This window comes from Saccostrea echinata, unplaced genomic scaffold (assembly GCF_033153115.1).
Source record: "Saccostrea echinata isolate AGI-Se365-2 ecotype Australia unplaced genomic scaffold, CSIRO_AGI_Sech_v1 ptg000003l, whole genome shotgun sequence".
In the NCBI taxonomy this organism is placed as follows: Eukaryota; Metazoa; Mollusca; class Bivalvia; order Ostreida; family Ostreidae; genus Saccostrea; species Saccostrea echinata.
In genome coordinates, this window is record NW_026889752.1 from 10,932,501 (window position 1) to 10,955,558 (window position 23,058).

At 34.9% G+C, this 23,058-nt stretch overlaps 1 protein-coding gene and 1 long non-coding RNA gene across 2 annotated transcripts in view; both read left to right on the plus strand.

The window, feature by feature from the left end:
* The window catches only part of LOC133178571 (uncharacterized), a 9,595-nt gene extending 6,441 nt beyond the window's left edge, over positions 1-3,154 (plus strand). The window contains exon 3 of the long non-coding RNA XR_009719992.1: positions 3,070-3,154. This is a non-coding gene — a long non-coding RNA (uncharacterized LOC133178571). The remainder of the gene's footprint in view (positions 1-3,069) is intronic.
* A 101-nt stretch (positions 3,155-3,255) lies between these two features.
* On the plus strand, positions 3,256-21,905 carry LOC133178457 (uncharacterized). The gene is made up of 9 exons (XM_061313154.1): positions 3,256-3,278; positions 3,454-3,467; positions 3,530-3,598; positions 9,145-9,684; positions 10,195-10,442; positions 15,319-15,610; positions 16,105-16,261; positions 17,826-17,904; positions 21,534-21,905. Exons 1-9 carry the CDS (start codon positions 3,256-3,258, stop codon positions 21,624-21,626), a joined length of 1,515 nt encoding a protein of 504 aa, XP_061169138.1. The 3' UTR covers positions 21,627-21,905.
* Positions 21,906-23,058: the final 1,153 nt, after the last annotated feature.

Consider the following 23,058-nt stretch of genomic DNA (forward strand, 5'->3'; position numbering starts at 1 on the left):
CCCCTTACAAGGGGAGATAATCAAGAAAAGACAAAAATAGGGTGGGGTCATAAAAAAATCTTCTTCTCAAGAACCACTGGGCCAGAAAAACTGAAACTTATACGGAAGCATCCTGGGATAGTGTAGATTCTAAATTGTTAAAATCATGACCCCCGGGGGTAGGGCAGGGCCACAATAGGGAATCCAAGTTTTACATTGAAATATATAGGAAAAATCTTGAAAAATCTTCTTCTCAGGAACCACTGGGCCAGAAAAACTGAAACTTATATGGAAGCATCCTGGGATAGTGTAGATTCTAAATTGTAAAAATCATGACCCCCGGGGGTAGGGCGGGGCCACAATAGGGAATCCAAGTTTTACATTGAAATATATAGGAAAAATCTTGAAAAATCTTCTTCTCAAGAACCACTGGGCCAGAAAAGCTGAAACTTATGTGGAAGCATCCTGGGGTAGTGTAGATTCTAAGTTGTTCAAATCATGACCCCTGGGGGTAGGGCGAGGCCACAGTAGGGAATCCAAGTTTTACATTGAAATATATAAGAAAAATCTTTAAAAATCTTCTTCTCAAGAACCACTGGGCCAGACAAGCTGACACTTATGTGGAAGCATCCTGGTGTAGTGTAGATTCTAAATTGTTCAAATCATGACCCCCGGGGATAGGGCGGGGCCACAATAGGGAATACAAGTTTTACATTGAAATATATTGGAAAAATCTTTAAAAATCTTCTTCTCAAGAACCACTGGGCCAAAAAAGCTGAAACTTATGTGGAAGCATCCTGGGGTAGTATGTATTCTAAATTGTTCAAATCATGATCCCCGGGGGTAGGGCGGGGCCACAATAGGGATTCCAAGTTTTACATTGAAATATATAGGAGAAATCTTTAAAAATCTTCTTCTCAAGAACCACTGAGCCAGAAAAACTGAAACTTATGTGGAAGCATCCTGGGGTAGTGTAGATTCTAAATTGTTAAAATCATGACCCCCGGGGGTAGGGCGGGGCCACAATAGGGAATCCCAAGTTTTACATTGAAATATATAGGAAAAATCTTGAAAAATCTTCTTCTCAAGAACCACTGGGCCAGAAAAACTGAAACTTATGTGGAAGCATCCTGGGGTAGTGTAGATTCTAAATTGTTCAAATCATGGCCCCTGGGGGTAGGGCGGGGCCAAAATAGGTATTACAAGGGGGGAAGTCTGGTAATGAACAGTATGGCCAAAGTTACTCAGGTGAGCGATGTGGCCCATGGGCCTCTTGTTTTTTTTAAAGTTTCTATTCTGATTTGCTTTTAATTTTATACAGTTATGGAATGGAAATGAGGAAAAAAGCTAATTTATGGTTTCCTGAGGGAGGAAACTAGTTCCGAAGGAGACAAAGTTGCCGAGGAAAATAGTTTCCTGCCAAAAGGAACCAAAACTTTGCTATTTCCCACATGACCATATTCCGTAACTGTTTTATTGTACCAAAACAGTCTAAGAAGATTTAATAAAACAGATGCTCAAACATTTTTAGGCAATATAGAGGAATTCAAAAACTTGCAACTAAAATTTTGATATATATATATTTAATGCATCAACACTGAGGAAAATAATAACAATGTTACATGTTTAAAAAATAAAACTGTCACATTAAAGAATTATTGTGCTCATCATTTTACTATAATTCTAGTATGTTTTTGACATTGCATGTTGAACTGTTTTGACATCATAGTTAAATTACTAATCACACTATGTCACAGACTTGAGATTTTTTGAACGCTCTGCCCACTGAGCAATTTGAATGGTTAAAAATATATTAATGAAGATTAATGAGGGAATAGTTTCAGGAAGTAGCTCTGACTTTACAGGGAGTAAATATAGTCATCAGAAGGAGAAAGTATAGTGCCCTCTGAAGGAAATAGTTTCATGGTATTCATTTTCTAAAAAGGAGGGATATAATAATAGCAACTAAAAAAATCCATTCCATAGTAATAGACACAGGGATAGACATTAACTTTTAGAATATCACTTGCCCTTCGGGAAAGTGATTTCAAACGTTGACTTGTCCGAATGCAAAATTTGGTTGCCCAAAATTAGGAAAGAAGAATATTGTTTATTACTGTAAATGTCATGAGAAGAAAAGAAATGTGACTAATTCATACACTACTGTCAACTTGGCAAGTTGAACCACACGAAAAAAAAAAATTGACGATGCGTTTGTACATAAATGTGTACCACTGTCCTTGTCAATTTAACCTGTGAACACACACTGCCATGCAGCAATAACCCTCAGTTTCCTTTAAATAAAATTCATATTTTTAAAAATAATTTTTGGAGGATCCTTTTGTGAGTTGTGATTTTCAAAGATAATTGTGAAGCAGCGTTAAAGGAAGATAGTTGCTACGAAACATACATATCTTGATTGGGATACATTTTGTTACTTATATTTTGTGAGTGAATAAATAATATAATTTTCTAGTAAAAAGTTAACATATTTATCACGAAAGAAAGAATAACGAAGTTCAGCTCGATTTTAAATGAATGGTATAATCTAGAAACGCTACGAAGGAATTCTGAACGCAAATACCAGGCTTCAAGTGTTCCATATTATTTTATTTATAAATTAATGTAAACTATACATATAATATGTATATTTCTATAATCACTTAATATTCACTTGCCTGATCGGACAAGTACATCTATAGTTTCACTTGCCCAAACTGAGAATTTACTTGTCCCAGGCAATCGGACAACTGTTAATGTCGATCCCTGAGACAATAATTGGACCCTCTATGAGGTATATTTGAGATGAGTCTATCATTGACTTAAAACTAAAATTGATCATTAAACAATAAATTTACACCATGCACAAATATTTTCAGTATTTTGATTCACGTAAAGGAGTAAATACTCATTGTTTGAAATTTTTGTTTGTTCAATTTTTTTTCCCTCCCTAGTAGGTTTTTAAATGTAAAAGGTAATGTTAAACATAGAATTAAATTCAGGTAGCCTTACAATTGTACACACATTACATCCTTCATTGTCGGACATTAAATCAGCATATATCATCTTGATTTTATCTTTTTTTTTAAGGAAGGGGAAAGTTCCCCAATGAAGGATGGAAATCCCTTGCTCTCTATTTTTGAATTGGAATTTGACCAAAAAGGTCCCAAGAAACGTATGTAAATTAAATGATTGATCTAGATGCATTTATTGCACTGCAAATACATGTACTTGTCATGATATGAATAATTTACTAGCTATATAGAGTATAAATTTATGTTTAACAAATCATTAAAGATGTAGACTGTAGAGATAAGCTGAATTAACTTTTCAATTTTTAAATTTCAATGCAATAATTTTATCATTCAAAACAAAATTTGAAGGAAAAAAACAAAGCTAAACAGTGCTAATTTTAATAATAAAGAATGTTTAATCTACTTTTTATCCTATTATAGTAAAAATTGCTGATTTCAGTACATCCTTAATTGGTGAGCTTTATGGTGAATAAATATTTCATAGTTATTAAAATTGTTTCCTCTCTGAATTATAGAGGGTACTTATGTTGGGCTTAGGAAGCTGAAAAAGGGGCTGACTGGTCCAACCCAACTACAACTGAAGGGTATGTACACAAAATAGTGTTTAAGTTCTACTTTTTATGCGCCCGGATCGATAGATCGGGGGCGCATATTGTTTTTGTCCTGTCTGTCTGTTTGTCTGTTTATCTGTTTGTCTGTCTGTTGTCAACTTTAACCTTCGCCATTACTTTTCAATCATGAGAGATAGAGACTTCATATTTGGTATGCTTACTCCACTAATTAAGCTCTTTCAAATGACACCAAGGTCAATGACCTTGTGACTTTGACTGTGACCTATAATCTAAAAATACATGTAGCTTTTTCGAACTTTCGCCATAACTTTTGAACCATAGGAGATAGAGACTTCATATTTGGTATGCATACTCCACTAATTAAGCTCTTTCAAATGACACCAAGGTCAATGACCTTGTGAATATGATTGTGACCTATGTGCTAAAAATAGCTTTTCCGAACCTTTGTCATAACTTTTGAACCATAGGAGATAGAGACTTCATATTTGGTATGCATACTCCACTAATTATGTTCTTTCAAATGACACCAAGGTCAATGACCTTGTGACCTTGACTGTGGCCTATATGCTAAAAATAGCTTTTTAGAACTTTGTTGCCACGGGGTGCATAGTGTTTCACAAACACATCTTGTTAAAACCAGCTTTTGTTGTTTTGTTTTAGTGATGTTGATGCAGATGACAAATTAGCAGATACATACATAGCACAGTATATGACAGAATGATAATTCATTCATACATTTTTTTCCCATATAGCTAGGAAAATGAAAAGTAATTTTAACCTAGTTCATGAAAGCTCAAGTGGGCATTACTCATCAAAGAATGTACAGCATCTGTCTGTTTGTTGTATGTCTGTAGACATTTTTTAGGTCGCCTGATTCACTCAGGTGACCTATTGCTAACAGTTTTTGTATTAATTGTTGTGCCGTTGTGCATCATGCAAAAACTTTTCACATTTTCAATTCTTCTAAAGATCCGCAGAACCAATTTTGTCACAAGCTTGTCACAAAGTATCCTTGGGTGAAGGGAATTCAAGTTTGTTCAAATAAAGAGCAGTGTCTCCTTCCAAGAGGAGATAATTAAGAATAGGCAAAAATAGGTTGGGGTCATTTATAAATCTTCTTCTCAAGAACCACTGGGAAAGATGAAATGAAATTTGTTTAAATTTAAAAGCTTCCCAAGATAGTGTAGATTCAAGTTTGTTCTAATCTTGACTCCATGGGGGTAGGGTGGGGCTTCAATGGGTGATCAAAGTTTTACAAAAGGAATATGGAGAAAAAATCTGTAAAAATTTTCATCTCAAGAACAGCCCAGCCATGTATGATCATACTAATATGGGAGCATCCTCAGGTAGTGTAGATTCATGTTTATTCAAATCATGGCCCAGGGGGTGGGGGGGGGGGCAGAATGAGTAATTGATGGGAATCAGCCTAGCCATGGACCATCATATTAATATGGAAGCATCCTCAGGTAGTGCAGATTCAAGTTTCAAGTATTCAAATCATGGCCCCTGGGGATAGTGTGGGGCCAAAATAAAGTTTTATAGGAAATATTCAATAAAAATCTTTCAAAAATTTTCTTCTCAAGAAAAGCAAAGCCATGATTGGTCATATTTATCATGTTTATATGGAAGCATCATCCGGTTCAAATATATTCCAATTACCTGGGGGCAAGAAATAGGGATCAGAATTTTGGGGCACTTCAAAGTTGACCAAAAATTAAATTTTGTCAATTTTTATGTGTATATTGAACACTTTGAAGTTTGTGATTAGCTCACCTGAGCTGAAAGTTCAAGTGAGCTTTTCTGATCACCCTTTGTCCATCGTCCGTCCGTCTGTCCATCCATCCATCTGTAAACTTTTTGCATTTTCAACTTCTTCTCCACTGGGTCAATTTTAACCAAACTCGGTACAAAGTATCCTTGGGTGAAGGGGAGTTTAAATTGTTAAAATAAAGGGCCAAGTCCCCTTACAAGGGGAGATCATCAAGAAAAGACAAAAATAGGTTGGGGTCATTAAAAATCTTCTTCTCAAGAACCACTGGGCCAGAAAAGCTAAAACTTATGTGGAAGCATCCTGGGATAGTGTAGATTCTAAATTGTTCAAATCATGACCCCAGGTGGTAGGACGGGGTTACAATAGGGAATCCAAGTTTTACATTGAAATATATAAGAAAAATCTTTAAAAATCTTTTTCTCAAGAACCACTGAGCCAGAAAAGCTGAAACTTCAGTGGAAGCATCCTCGGGTAGTGTAGATTTTAAAATATTCAAATCATGACCCCTAGGGGTAGGGCGGGGCCACAATAGGGAATCCAAGTTTTACATTGAAATGTATATGAAAAATCTTGAAAAATCTTCTTCTCAAGAACTACTGGGACAGAAAAGCTGAAACTTATGTGGAAGCATCGTGGGGTAGTGTAGATTCTAAATTGTTCAAATTATGACCCCCGGTTGTAGAACTGGGCCACAATAGGTATTACAAGGGGGGAAATCTGGTAAAGAACAGCATGGCCAAAGTTACTCAGGTGAGCGATGTGGCCCATGGGCCTCTTGTTATCCAAACTTGTCAGTTTATTCATCATGGGGCCTTGAAATGTGTCAACCAAAAAGTAGGCCACTATGACCTACTTTCTGAATTTTATGGCTAATCATTTTCAAAACATTCAAGGTCATTTTTTTTGGACACTCAGAGGTTTAGAATCATCTTGGAGCCTTGAAATATATTTATCAAAAAGTAGATCACAATAATCTACTTTTTAATTTTGCAGGTATTCATTTCAAATTGTTTTAAAGGCATATTTCAGACACTGTGAAGCCTAGGATTCTCAAACCTAGTCCATTGATGCATCCTAAAATGCATCCCAAAGTTTATCAACAAGAAAAGTAGGTCACAGTGACCCACTATTTAAATTTTATGGGTATATATATTTAAATATTTCAGAAACTAACTGGCATACAATCATCAAACTTTGTTAGTTGATGTATCTTGGTTTCTCAAAGTGCGTCAACTGATGATTAGATCACTGTGACCCACTTTTGGAATTTCATGGCTATATTTAAATATTTCAAATAATAAAGAGGCTAAGAATCATCAAACTTGGTCAGTTAATGCATCTTGGGTCATCACGGAGTGTGTTAACCAAAAAGGAGGTCACAGTGGCCTAATTTTCAAGGTTTTATCTAAATATTTAGGATACTGAGAGGCTTAGAATAAAAGTTATAGCATCATACAATTTATCAGAAAAGCCATTCTAGGCCTTTGGGCCTCTCGTTTCACATTTTCAACTTTTGTAGCAGAACCACTTGGCTAGTCACAACCAAACTTGACACAGCACATCCTTTTCGTGAATGAGATTTAAGTTGGTCCACATAAAATGCCACACTACAGGGATTTATCAGTACCTTCTCATGGGCCGAAATTCGGCCCCATTCCCAACTGAAAATGAGTTCACTTTTTCCCAATTTGGCAGTATTTTTCCCGAATTGGTGAACAATGCTTTTATATTTAATTATCTTGGAAAAACACAAGGAAAATTGTCAGATTGTCTGTAATTTTCATCTATTTAAGTCATTAAGCAAAGCTGCAGTGACTGTCATAACACATGTTTAAAAAACACTGTAAAAACATCGCCAACTTTTAATCCGAATTTCCTCCGTTTTTAGGCCACCTGAGTCACTCAGGTGACCTATTGCTATCCGTTCTCGTCCGTCGCGTGCGTCGTGTGTTAACATTTGAACATTTTTAGCTTTTTCTCTGATAACCCTTTAACCAATTTGAACCAAATTTGGCATATAGCATCTATGGGTGAAGGGGAACAAAAATTGTGAATTTCATGGTCCCTGCCCCCCTGGGGCCTGAGGGGTGGGGCTAAAACCACCGAAAATAATGCAATCTTTAAAAATCTTTTTCTTTACTCCTGGACATCAAGCAGTCAAACTGTTGGCATGATTGTAATAAGGATTGAGCCCTCTACCAAAATTGTGAAATTCATGGCCCCAGGGTCAGGGGTTCTGGTGCTAGGGCGGGGCTATATAGATCATATAGTGAAAGTGCATTATTTCTTTGAAAATCTTCTTCTCTGCTCCTGGGTATTGAATAAACTAACTAAGTACATAGTTATGAAGAGCAAGAGTGCCTCTTCCAAAATTGTGAAATTCATGGCCCCAGGGTCAGGGGTTCTGGTGTTAGGGCGGGGCTCTATTGATTATATAGTGAAAATGCATTAATTCTTTGAAAATCTTCTTCTGTGCTCATGGGTATTAAATAAAGTAACTAAGTACATAATTATGATGAGCAAGTCTTAGAGTGCCTCTTCGGAAATTGTGAAATTTATGGCCCCTGGGTCAGGGGTTCTGGCCCCAGGGTGGGGCTATATAGATCATAAAGTGAAAGTGCATTATTTCTTTGAAAATCTTCTTCTCTGCTCCTGGGTATTAAATAAAGTAACTAGTAAGTACATAGTTATGAAGAGCAAGAGTGCCTCTTAGAACTTAATTTATGAGTTGATACTGAATACTAGACTAATTATTTTGTTGATCCTGATCTTCCTACTTCTCTTGCTTTAGGGCAACAAAGCTTCATCTATCAGTGTATTTAACTTCTAAATTGTTGTATTGGGGCAGATTAGAACTTAATTTATGAGTTGATACTGAATACTAGACTAATTATTTTGTTGATCCTGATCTTCCTACTTCTCTTGCTTTAGGGCAACAAAGCTTCATCTATCAGTGTATTTAACTTCTAAATTGTTGTATTATACTCAGGTGACCGTTAAGGCCCTTGGGTCTCTTGTTCTGAAAATGGTGATATTGTGTAATTATATAAATTGATTAAGTTATTTCTACCTACTCAATTGATCTACAAGTGAATGGTTAGGACTGTAGGCATTATTTCAAATAGAAAAATACATTTTCAATGCATTAATACATATTAAAAGAGGACTTTGAGAAAATGTATACTTGCAGGAGGTTTATATTCTCCAGAAACAGATTCTGTAATGACCTAAATTGGAATCTCATACACACATGTACTACCCTAAGTTGTATAAACACTTTATACTCATTGAAGTCAATTTTACTTTTATTAGTCTGTTATTCATAATTGATCTTGTATAAAGTTGGATCATATATAATTGTCTGTTTGGTTGCCCAAATTAGACTTAGAGTTCATGCTGAAATGTTACATGAATTACACCTAAATACATGATTTAAGCAACATTTTTAATTTTTCCCAATTTCATCAAAAAGCCGATAATTTTTTCCCAATTCCCCAAAAATAGCATTTCCCAAAATAGGCTGATAAATCCGTGCACTAGGGGAAATACCTAAAATTAAGAAATTTACATGGATTCAAGGTTTTACAAATCAGGGTTCTCCAAAGATTGGAGATCTTTAAAAATATTTTCTTCAAGAATTATAAGACCCTGATTTATATGCATGTATCTTCAGGCAGTACAGATTCAAATTTGATCAAATCATGGCCCATTGGAGTAGGGTAGGGACACAATACATGTAGGTGATTCAAGTTTTACATGGGAATTTACAGTCCACTTTTTTCTACAGGAAAAGAAGAGAAAGAAAAAGAAGGGGAAGATTTAAAAACAGACAAAAAAGGGGCTGGAGCATTGGATAAGTATGCCATATCTTCACCTTCTGAAACGGGAGGGGGAGATTTGAATGCAGACAAGGATGGGGCCAAAGAATTGGATACGGATGCCATTTCTTCTCCTTCTTTTGAAAAGGGAGGAGGAGATTTGAATGCAGACAAAGACGGGGCCAGAAAATTGGATAAGGATGCCATTTCTTCTTCTCTTGAAAAGGAAGGGGAAGATTTGATTGCAGACAAAAATGGGGCCAGAGAATTGGGTAAGAATTCCATTTCTTCTCCTTCTTTTGAAAAGGGAGGGGGAGATTTGAATGCAGACAAAGATGGGGCCAGAGCATTGGATAAGGATGCCATTTCTTCACCGTTTGAAAAGGGAGGGGGAGATTTGAACGCAGACAAAGACAAGGCCAGAGCATTGAATAAGGATGCCATTTCTTCACCATTTGTTTCAGAAAGGGAGGAAGAAAATTTGAATACATACAAAAAATCAAATAAAGGTATGTCTCATTAAAAATCCATTTTGAATTAATTACATTGCTTACTCTGCATGTCTCATTAAAAATCTATTTTTAAATCAGTTACATAACTAACTCTTTATTTCAGTCTTTTAAGATAGATGACAATATGTCCTTTTCAGGTTTTATCTTGAGACTTAAATTTAAAAAAATGAAAAGAATGTTATGCTGAATATTTCAGAGAGTGACTCAACTTCATGAACACAATATACATTATGACATATAATTTACCTTGCGAATATACTAACAAATTTATATGAACAGTGCATAAAAATGCAGAGGTAACCACTTACATACTGAGCTATCAAGAATAACTATCTCACATGCATTTACATAGATTCTCTTTCTCAGTCCTTGTTTTCTTTTGTTGATGTCTAATGAAACAGATTAAATAGAATTAGCAGTATTATTATACAGTAATAAATATAAAGTACATGTGTACTTAAAATTATTATATAATAATGTATACTAAGTAATTATTATCTTTTAAAGCAGCAAAACAGAATGAGTGCGAAGATGAAAGATTAAAGCGGAAAAAAGTAGAATTTCCAAGGCCAATTTTTTCACCATCCAAGGTTCTCCTGTTCTGTTTGATTGTTTTATCAAAGATTGGACAGTCACCATTCAAGATTTTCGTGTTCTGTTTAATTGTTTTATCTAAGATTGGACAGTCACCATTCAAGATTTTCGTGTTCTGTTTGATTGTTTTATCCAAGATTGACTGGACTTATGGTGATCAGGTAAGGTTGCATTTACATGGTACCGAAAATCAAATTTCATATTTGATATGTCAATAGTCATTTCCTAAAGTTCATCAGTTAAGAGTAACAACAACCTATTATATACTTTGTTGATTTTAGTTAAGGTCCATATATGATGTAAATTAATTTTTCCTTCCCAATGCTACTGGCATAGTAAGTTACAATAATCATTCCCTCTTTTTTCAGTTCTTTTTTTATACGCCCGTCTAAAACGCCTGTCTTTAGAAGGGACGTATTATGTTACGGTGTTCATGTCCATCTGTCTGTCGATCTGTCTATCTGTTAGGCCATAAAAAATCAGTCAATGGTTTCTCGGGCCAAAAATTTCAAAATTCAATGCGGCAGGCAGGTTATTTTTATTTTATTTTTTTTTTAAGCAAGTATCTTTTTTTCATGTCAGTGGTTCAACAAAATGATGATATTAACTTATTCTCACTTTTTTGTTCTCTTAATACACTAATTATAAGTACTCAACTTTAAATTATGTTATTCTAAACATTTCTTTAAAAGTTAATTAATAAAGGACTGTATAGACTAGAAGAATATTTTTTATCTAAGAAAAACGTCTATTATTGTTATGAAAAGGGAAATAACTCAATTTTCTTTTTCAATTTGAAAAATAGAAAATTAAGTCATTTCCCTTTTCATAATGTCAATAAAAATTGATCAATGCAGCCGTTTTTGACCTGATGCAGCGGTGCCTGAGAAACTATTGATTAATTTTTTTTGGCCTTAGCTTTTCTTGTTTCCGGCTCATAACTTTAATACTATTAGGCCTAGGATTATCAAACTTTGTCTGCTGATACATCTTGGGTAGAAAGTGTGTCATGCACTAAAAGTAGGTCTCTCTGACCTTTACTTAAGATGCTATGGCCAAATATGGAAAAATCCTGTCTGGCTCATAACTAGAAAACTATTGGACTTAGAATCATCAAACTTGGCCTATTTATGCATCTTAGGTAGATGGTGTATCACAACCTATTTCAAGGTCTCTGTGACCTTTAAGTTAAATTAAATTTTACTATTAGATTACACAATCCCAAAAAATGCAAGATTGTTGCAGTATACCTTATTCTAAAAATGTTAAATCAAGAAAATACTTATTTTTTTTTCATTACCTGGGTATATATGTTACAGCAATCTATAACAAATGTAATGTTACAAGAGAAATTCCACCTCTCCCATGGGTGTAATTATAAAGCACTGGTCAAGGAGAATTTTGATAACAGAAAATTGCATGTCAAATTAGAGAGAAATTATAATGAGTTTAGTGGGAGGAGCTAACTGGTAGAGCATCTCTGATCAAGCAGGTGTCATCTATACCTCTTGGAAACTGGGCAAAAAGGAATCAGCCGTGTTGGATTAAATAGTTGGCTAGCCTAACTTTTAAAATGAATTTGGTGAAAAGTAATTAAAACATATTTGATATTGTATGAATAATTAATTTGATTTTGTATAATAAACTAATTTGATATTGTATTATATAATTATAACTAATTATACTTCGGGGGGGGGGGGGGGGGGGGGGGGGGATATTGGAATCAGCATGCCCGTTGTCCATACGAATTGCAGCTTAAAAGCAGTCTGACATTAAATCTAAAAAAAAAAAAATCAAGTATTTAAAAAAAAATGTTTTAATTATGGTAGATATTCCCTACAAATCTAAGAGTAATGCAGGAACCTTATTAAAATGTTGCATAAAGATTACACAAGTTTTTTTTTCTATTCATAAATCTTTGTAACAAATTAAAAAAAAAATCTTTGTTTTCATGAAATTTAATTTCAGAATGACATAAATATGCATTTTTTATTGCACTACAAAGCAGATAGTATGTATAGATCCATTCATCCGTTGGGAGTAATGAGTGGACATGCATCCAGTTAAAGATTAATTAATGAGTTCAGTGTAGGAAGGCTAGCTGTCTCAATCATTTCTGTTAGAGGATCTCTAAGCAGCTGTTATCTGTATCCTTTGGGAATTAGACAGAAGAACTGCTGGTCAGTTTATAGCATATGTCATTTGATGGCCAGCCTTTTATTTTTAGGTCACCTGAGTCACTCAGGTGACCTATTGCTGTCCGTTTTTGTCCGTCGGCGTTCGTCATTTCTTGTGCGTTAACATTTGAACATTTTAAGCTTCTTCTCTGAAACCGCTCAACCAATTTCAACCAATTTTGGCATATAGCACCTATGGGTGAAGGGGAACAAAAATTTTGAATTTCATGGTCCCTGCCCCCCTAGGGCCTGAGGGGTGGGGCTAAAACCACCAAAAATAATGCAATCTTTAAAAATCTTCTTCTTTACTCCTGGACATCAAGCAGTCAAACTGTTGGCATGATTGTAATAAGGATTGAGCCCTCTACCAAAATTGTGAAATTCATAGCCCCAGGGTCAGGGGTTGTGGTGCTAGGGTGTGGCTATATACATCATATATTAAAAGTGCATTATTTCTTTGAAAATCTTCTTCCCTGCTCCTGGGTATTGAATAAACTAACTAAGTACATAGTTATGATGAGCATGACTGCCTCTTCCAAAATTGTGAATTTCATGGCCCCTGGGTCGGGGTTCTGGTGTTAGGGCGGGGCTCTATTGATTATATAGTGAAAATGCATTATTTCTTTGAAAATCTTTTTCTCTGATCATGGGTATTAAATAAACTAACTAAGTGCATAGTTATTATGAGCATGGCTGCTTCTTCCAGAATTGTGAATTTCATGGCCCCTGGGTCAGGGGTTCCGGTGTAAGGGCGGGGCTCTATTGATTATATAGTGAAAATGCATTAAATCTTTGAAAATCTTCTTCTCTGCTCCTGGGTATTAAATTAACTAACTAAGTACATTGTTATGATGAGCATGGCTGCCTCTTCCAAAATTGTGAATTTCATGGCCCCTGGGTCAGGGGTTCCGGTGTAAGGGCGGGGCTCTATTGATTATGTAGTGAAAATGCATTAAATCTTTGAAAATCTTCTGCTCATGGGTATGAAATAAACTAAGTACATTGTTATGATGAGCATGGCTGTGTTTTCCAATATTGTGAATTTCATGGCCCCTGGGTCAGGGGTTCTTGTGTTAGGGCGGGGCTCTATTGATTATATAGTGAAAATGCATTATTTCTTTGAAAATCTTCTTCTCTGCTCCTGGGTATTAAATATACTAAGTAAGTACATTGTTATGATGAGCATGGCTGCCTCTTCCAATATTGTGAATTTCATGGCCCCTGGGTCAGGGGTTCTTGTGTTAGGGCGGGGCTCTATTGATTATATAGTGAAAATGCATTAAATCTTTGAAAATCTTCTTCTCTGCTCCTGGGTATTAAATATACTAAGTAAGTACATTGTTATGATGAGCATGGCTGCCTCTTCCAAAATTGTGAATTTCATGGCCCCTGGGTCAGGGGTTCTGGTGAAAGGGGGGGGGGGCTCTATTGTTTATATAGTGAAAATTCATAATTTCTCTCAAAATATTTTTTTTTACTTCTGCTTATAAAGCAAAGAAACAAGTGTATAGAAAACTTGTGGCCCCAAGGGTTCTGTTGTTTCTCTGAAGGGGGAGGGGGGGCTCTATTTGATTATATAGTGAAAATGTGTGAATTCTTTGAAAATCTTCAACTAATTGCATAGTTATGATGACGAGGGTACCTCTTCCAAATTTGTAAATTTTCATGACCCTAGGTCATGGGTTCTGGTGTTAGGGTAGGGCTGTTTTAAATAGTGAAAATGCATTATTTCTTTGAAAATCTCCTCTGCTCCTGGGCATATTGGAAGCAAACAGAGTAAAAGTTTTAATAAGCAAGGTATTTTTACCAGAATTTTGAACATCTGGACCATTTAGTCAAGTGTTCTGGTCCTGGCCAGGGCTCTATTAATTTGTATTCTACAGAGTGAAGTTATTCCCCCTCGCCATTCACCTTTGATAATTAATCACTGTAGATAACATATTTGATAGGTTAATAGAATAAGAGAATTATGCAAGAACATTTATTGTATAATACAAAAAGTACTTTCATAGTTTTAATAATCAGGTAGACTTGGAAATAATAGATGAATAAAAATGAAACAAAAATAACTTATCTTTTTAAATGTTCTTCAAAGGCCAAGTGAGGCCAATGTGAGAGGTAATAATATAAGCATTTTGTTAAAAGTCTGCATGGTCTGCATAGTGATAAATGGGGGACAGATAGAAAGATACTAGACAAATTATTTTGTTGATCTTAATCATACTGTTTTCCTTGCTATTGGGAAACAAAGCTTCATTTATCAGTTTATGGATCCTCTAAATTGTTGTACTCAGGTGACCGTCAAGGCCCTTGGGCCTCTTGTTAATATTAATAGGATATAGATTAAGTTGATTAAAATTAAGTTAGATTAAGATTGAGCCTCTTGTTAATATTAATAGGATATAGATTAAGTTGATTAAAATTAAGTTAGATTAAGATTGATATTGTTTAATATGATATTTTTATTTATTTTTTTGAAAATATCAACTAATTCAAAGCATCATGTCTCACAAATCTGAAAGCTGGGGGGGGGGGGGGGGGGAGTGCAGATGGGCATTTGTCAAGCTCTAACACAACCAGTTGAGGATTTATAATGTTTGTTATAATTCCTACACCACAAGAGATGTATAAACAAATATTATAAGGAATTGAAAAAATCATTGAAATCCTTGTATTAAGGTTGACATGATTTTCTTGCACTCTAAACTGTTTATGACAATCGAACAATATTTGACAGGCGTATCATGCTGTGGCAGGGCACTTTATTTAGTATATGGATGGGTCTATGCAAGGGGGCTCAGCCAAAAAAAACGAAGTGAAAAAGAGAAGCATTGTATCTCAAAATTGTTTTATTTTATAGGGATCCAACTGTGTTCCAGCCCCAATCCGGGTTTCAAACCCTTACATCTTGAGCAGAAATGAATCCTGTACAACTCACAATGTCAACTTGCAATGTGGAAACGGTCTTATACTTGTTTGTTTGCCTGTCGTCCCTGAATCAGACCTGGCAGTTGGATGTGCTCCTGACATCTGTATAAATGGTAAAGGCTGTCCAGAATGGAATGACAGAAATGGTGACTATGTAATTAACGTCAGAGACAACGAATGTGACAACTGCAGTGACCACTACCGACTTTCAAATTCAAGCGAAGGTAAGATATTTTGAAGCAATTGATTTTCCTGAAAATAGTATGTGATTTGTCAGCTTGCCAGAAAACTCATTTATCCCAGCTTAAGAGCAAATTTATGTATTTGTCTTAAACTTTCATTAAATGATATGTATAGTCAAACCTCATTATCTCCAACTCAGTGGGACCAAGAAAAAACTTTGAGATATCTGTGGATTCGAGATATCCAGGGTAAAATACTTAAAGAATGAGCGGTTGGGACTTCCAAATCACTTTGACATATCCATGGTATTCAAGATATCAGTGTTCGAGATATCAAAGTTCAACTGTATATCAATAAACTTGTTCAAATTAGTCCATAGCATTTTTCACCCAGCCTTTACATGTTTAAAATGACTCTCAGACTGGTGAGCACACCAACCAATGAAAACTTTTTACCTGCCATAATCAGATTAGTCATGAGATAAACAATTTCAGGAAGAACTGCATGTAATTCATGTTTTTTTTTTGTTATTTAGTGGCAAAATGTTTGAAAGATGAAAGAGCCTTGACAACTAAGCAAACTACTGTTACCAGTGCTGAAGTAACTCCTGGCAAAGGGACCAGTCTTGAACATGGAGTAATGACTACAGCAGCCCCACCCAATAAAACCTCTGAGGAATCTGAAGGGAATAAGTGAGTCACAGTAATAGGTGTTCTAAATCCATATGACCCCTCTCAGAAACTGATGATATACACATTATCCTATATCACCTGATCACACCTCTGATGATTTTAGCTTAATTACCTGATCCGACAGTTGTCAGGGGAGGGGGGGGGCACCAAAGGCCATCAAAGTTTTTACATAGGGATATAAAGGACAAATCTTTCAAAAATATAATGGGCACATAAAATTACGGGGGAAAGTAAAAAGCCATGAATACTCAGGTTAGCTTTGTGGACCAATGACCTCTTGTTAGCTTATTGAGGGAAAGCAGATTACATTTGCTGGTACGAGACTAGTATTGCTTTTGCAAAACTCTCTGCTTATTAGTTCAAACATTCTTAATTTAAAGTTGATCCTTTTTAGCTCACATGAGCTGCGTCACACCTATAAAATTGATACTAAACTGTGTTATAAACTTTTTAACATCAAATTAATATAAAACAAGATGTGTTTGTGAAACAATGATGCCCCCGTATGGCAACTTATAGCGAAGATTAAACTTTCTCAAATGCAAATCAAATATGTTGGTACCCAAAGTAAGGTCTTGTCCCGAGGAATATACCTGTGAAATATGAAAGACCTAGCAGCAACCATTGAAAAGATATGGAAAATGTTAAAGTTTTTCAAAAGTAAGTCAAACACCAAGGTAAAGGTCAAATGGTCAAAATGAATAGTGCCCAAGGAAAGGCCATTTCACAAGAAATACACATGTGAAATATGAAAGCCCTAACTCAAACCGTTCAAAAGATATGGCAAAAGTTAAGTTTTCCAAAAGTAGTTCAAACTCCAAGGTCAAGGTCAATGGGCTATAATTGTTGGTATCTAAAGGAAGGTCTTGTCACAAGGATTACACTGTGAAGAATGAAAGCCTTAGCATCAACTGTTCAATAGTAATGGCCATGGTTAAAGTTTTCCAAAAATAGGTCAAACTCCAAGGTCAAGGTCAATGGGCTATAATTGTTGATATCTAAAGGAAGGTCTTGTCATAAGGATTACACATGTGAAAAATGAATGCCCTAGCACCAATTGTTCAAAAGTTATGGCCAAGGTTAAAGTTGGGTAAAATTTTGCAAAACTGGGTCAAACTCCAAGGTTAAGGTCAAATATGATAGTATCCAAAGAAAGGTTTTGTCACAAGGAGTACACATGTGAAATATGAAAGCCATAGCTCTGACCAATCAAAAGTAATGAGAAATTTTAAAGTTTTTGCGGAAAAACAGACAAACGGACAGACAGGGCAAAAACTACATACCCCCCAATCTTTGATACAGGGGCATAAAAACAACATTTGATTATTTTAATATTTATTTATCTGTGAAGCAATTAGACTTTGTGCATACAAGAAGGAATAAGGGTTTTTAGGTAGGAAATATCAAACACCATGACTTGTGTTTATTGCAGTATTTTGTGTTATATTTGGCAGATTTTCATTTAAAATGTGCTTTATATGTTTTAAAATCTGTATCTGTGTCATATATCCATATTTTTTTTATATACATGATAATTGAAGCTCTTGGTGTCTTTGTTTTACAGTGAGGGAGTAATTATTGGTGCTTCAGTTGTTGGTGGAGTTTTTATCATCGTCATTGTTGCTGTAATTAAATTGCGGAAAGTAAGTTATATAAATCAAATTTTTATGCCTCCGCTAGAAGGAGAGGTGGGCATACTGTTTTACCCTTGTGTTTGTGTCTGTCTGTCTGTGTGTGTGTGTCTGTCTGTCCGTCCTTCTGTCTGTAAAGTAAAACATTTTTTTTAAAATCTACTCCTACAGTTTTAGTTCAGTTTCAATAAGACTTCATACACAAGTAGATTATACCAAGATACATAATATTAAGCATTGGTTTTTGGATTTTGACAAATGTTGTTGCCATGGTTACTAAGAATAAGGCAAACAATTCATTCTAAATGCCTTTAGCCTCAAATATATAAAAGTCATATTCAATTTTTGAATCTAGTATGTAGAGTTACATGTAAGTTCTTATCATTGATAGTTATGAAATTATGAGGAACAAAACTTTTCTGCAGAAATTCTTTTGACAGAAATCGTTCTATGACTTTAAAAAAAGCGTGCTATTCTTGGGTTCCAACCCAAGCATTAAAAATATTTCCAGGAGAGATACAAATATTGTGTCATAAAATTGTATTTTTAAGGTATAGTGGGTCTTTGCTCCATGTTTTTTGTTAACCTTAGAATGTATATCATATTTTCATACAAACTTTCAGTATAACCTTCAAAAAAAAATTGAGCAAAGTCCCACTCATATTGAAAAATTGTGTTTTAGTATGAAAAATTGCTCAGGTTGTTCGCCCGTCTTCTTTCTTTAAAACTCTCCTCCTACAGTTTTAGTCTGATTTCAATAAAACTGGGTACACAAGTAGACTATACTAAGATACATTATTCAAAGTATCAGATTTTGATTTTGACAAATGGTTTTGTCATGGTTACCAAAGACAGAAATTTCTTTGAAATTATTTCAAAACATTACTGTTCCTATAGTTCTGGCCTGATTTGAATAAGTCTTGAGACAAAAATACTTTATACAAGATGCATATTCTAAGTATGGGTTTTTGATTTTGACAAGGGTGATGCCATGGTAACTAGGAATACCTTTCCTACTGTTTTGGTCCAATTTCAATAGGACTTTGTACATAGATAGACCTTAAGAAGATACTTGACCCCATATATCAGATCTCTTTCAATGTTGAAATAGGTACTAAAATTTGATATTTCTATGTATTTCAGAACACTACTACTCCTACATTTTTTGTTCCTAATAGATACAGTACCAACCAGACCCAACCTGACACAAAGCAGTCCCAGAGCAGTCCCGGGGACTGCTTTCTGGGACTGCTCTGGGACTGCTTTAGCAGTCCCAGAGCAGTCCCACAGCGGTCCCAGAGCAGTCCCACAGCGGTCCCAGCGGTCCCAGAAAGTAGTCCCAGCGGTCCCAGAAAGCAGTCCCAGTGGGCGGGGTTAATTAATTTAATGAGCGGAGCTTACTCAGAAATGAGATTACCAATAAACAATGTAACTATAAAAGACAGTTGAAATTGATGATCCATTTCTTTCTGAGCAGTATCAATTCTCATGCGACAGTAATTCTTGAACAGTTAAGAAAATCACACTACGCGTATAGAAACAAATAATAAATATTGAACAAAGAAGACGTTCACATCTACTTATAACATGAATATTTAAACACAGTTTTGTAGTATATTAATTTTTCACCAAAATAAATCAATTTCTTTATTTACTGTGATTGATATTGGTTGCCATATTTATATATTTATTTTTTATAGAAAATTAAACTTGAGTTATTTATTTTCTATCAAAACTAGCTTTAAATAGACCTTATGATTATAGAGCAAGACCGATTTCCATACTAATATACTCTGAATGCAGTTTTCTTAAGTACTGGAGCTTTTGAAAATTCTTTGAGTATTATATTTCAGTCATGATTATTTTCACTGACTTGCCAATCTAATTATCGTTAGATTATCTATGTAACAGAAAACAATAATACTTTTATTATATAAACGTTTGAGTGTACATCTGTAAATCACGCGAATGGAACCCTCAGATTATGTTCAAAATTAATTAATCCCGAAATAAATTTATACACATTTATTGAAACATAGATTTTTTGCAGTACATAGATTGAAATTAGTGTCATTGTTGACCAGCATGTTCAGTGATGTGTAACACTGATACCCAAATAACATGCATTGACTTTCTGCTAATCATGCCCGAAGGCGATTGAAATCTCAGGTGTTGACACCATTTTATATATTTGTATTGCTTTTTATTAATCGGCCAGGAAAAAACCAAACAAAACAAATAAGAAATAAGTCACAATTTCCAATATTTTAAAATGTTTATAAATTTACTCTTTTAATAACTTGTTTATAAATCAAAAACAAATTCATAAATAAATCTCCCAATAATTGTTCACAAATATAATTGTTTAAATGACTGAAGAATGGTAGAATAATTCATGGTCATTTACTAAATTATTAGGTTTTATTTGAGGGCGGTAAAAAATAGCATGGAATGCTCTTTTTTTTAGCATGGTTTTAGCTTTTTCAATTAAAAAAAAATACAGTACAGTACGTCCCTCTGAATATCTTATTGTAATGACAAGTAAGTTTGTTTTTTGTTTTGTTTTTTTTTAAATAGTGCTTATGTAAACTTTGAGTACATACCGTAACTTGACAGCATTAATTAATTAAATAGACCTAGATATATTTTTTTAAAACACCTGTATTAAAGTTTTAATTAGCATTAATTAATTAAATAGGCCAATATTTTTTTTTCAAACACCTCTATGAAAGTTTAATTTAAGGGATAAAAGTCATCTCCTGACTTCCCTTTAAACTATACTTTCATTTTTTAAAATTAATTCTAGACTACAATTGTGTAAATTTACAGCCCCTGAAGACATTTAGTAATAACATGTATATCTATCTCTACTTATTAAAATGTTTTAAGAAATCCTTGGGTTTTTTAATTCTTTATCTTAAACACCTCTCTGCTGAAAGTAAACAAAACAACAACAGGGAGCCTGCAAATTCAGAATACACAAGGGGCGGAGCTATCATGTCACTCAGAACCTTTTTCATGCATGAGTGAACAAAGCAGTCCCAGAAAGCAGTCCCAGGGACTGCTGGGTCTGCTTTCTAGAGCAGTCCCAGAGCAGTCCCACAGTGGTCCCAGAGCAGTCCCACAGCGGTCCCAAAGCAGTCCTGGGGACTGCTTTCTGGGACTGCTTAGGTGTCAGGTTGGGTCTGGTTGGTACTGTAAGTAGACTACACCAAGATGCATAAATATCAATTTTTGATTATGACAGTGTTGCCATGGTTACTGAAAATAGAAATATCTGTAATTCCTCCTACAGTTTAAATCTAATTCAATAAGACTTGTTACACAAGTAGACTATACTAAGACAAATTGTTTCAAAGCATTACTCCTCCTATAGTTTCGGTCAGATTTCAATAAGACTTGGTACAGAAGTAAACTATCTTCCTTTATGATAAGTGCATACCTGTAGAACTACAGTCTTGTCAGAGACTTCTGGTTTAGTTAACATTGTTGTAAGTTGATGCAACTTTAATTCTATATACATACTTGTATCCATTTAAAGATAATGAGTAGATCCTCACTTTACTTGTGTTTATCATGTATTTTAAAAGATAGATGTTTAGATTTTTTTCCTGATGTCCATGTAACGTATATTTTTTCAGAGATATAGAAACCAAGAAAGTTCCTCATCTAGACCTGATCCTGTGAAACAAACTTTTCTACCCAACCATACAGATGATGAATCATCTTGTTAAGGATATCCAATCCTCAGCCAGGAAGGATAACTCATAAAATAATTATTTAATTCAAAAAGTGGAGCTTGAAATTGAAAACTTTTCATGCAACAATTTTTATTTTATGCATCTTAATACTGTTCAAGGTTCTGTGAAGTCTTTAGAAAGGGACTTGTAAAATGTTTGTTCCTTATAAATGTCAAAAATAAATACATGTAGTTTTAGAGAAATAGGATTTTTTTTTTTAAATCTAGCCTTAGATACCAATGCTTATTAGTAGATATGAAATTGGAAGTGATCTGTGATGTCTTGCAATGATAGCACAAGCTTTTTAGCTCACCTGAGCCAAAGGCTCAAGTGAGCTTTTCTGATCAAAATTTGTCCGTTGTCTGTCGTCGTTGTTGTTGTAAACTTTTCACATTTTCATCTTCTTCTCAAGAACCACTGGGCCAATTTCAACCAAACTTGCCACAAAGTATCCTTGGGTAAAGAGGATTCAAGTTTGTTCAAATGAAGGGCCACGCCTTCTTCCAAGGGGAGATAATTAAGAATTTGTGAAAAATTAATGGCATCATTAAAAAATCTTCTTCTCAAGAACAACTGTGCTTGAAAATATGAAACTTATGTGGAAGCATCCTCAGGTAGTGTATATTCAAATTTGTTCAAATCATGACCCCTGGGGTTCGGGTGGGGCCACAATGGACAATCAAAGTTTTACATATGAATATATAGGAAAAATCTTTAAAAATCTTCTTCTCAAGAACAGCAAAGCCATGATTGGTCATATTTACATGGAAGCATCCTCAGATATGTAGATTCAAGTCTGTTCAAACCATGACCCCCGGGGGACGGGTGGGGCCACAATGGGCGATCAAAGTTTTACATAGGAAAAATCTTTAAAAATCTTCTTCTCAAGAACAGCAAAGCCATGATTGGTCATATTTACATGGAAGCATCCTCAGATAGTGTACATTTAAATTTGTTCAACTCATGACCCCTGGGGGTCGGGTGGGGCCACAATGGGCAATCAAAGTTTTACATATGAATATATAGGAAAAATCTTTAAAAATCTTCTTCTCAAGAACAGCAAAGCCATGATTGGTCATATTTATATGGTAGCATCCTCAGATAGTGTAGATTCAAGTCTGTTCAAATCATGACCCCCGGGGGTCGTGTGGGGCCACAATGGGCGATCAAAGTTTTACATAGGAATATATAGGAAAAATATTTAAAAATCTTCTTCTCAAGAACAGCAAAGCCATGATTGGTCATATTTACAAGGAAGCATCCTCAGATAGTATAGATTCAAATTTGTTCAAACCATGACCCCGGGGATAGGGTGGGGCCACAATGGGTGATCGAAGTTTTACATAGGAACACATAGTAAAAGTCTTTAAAAAAAAACTATTTCTTAAGAACAGCAAAGCCATGATATGCATATTCATATGGAAGC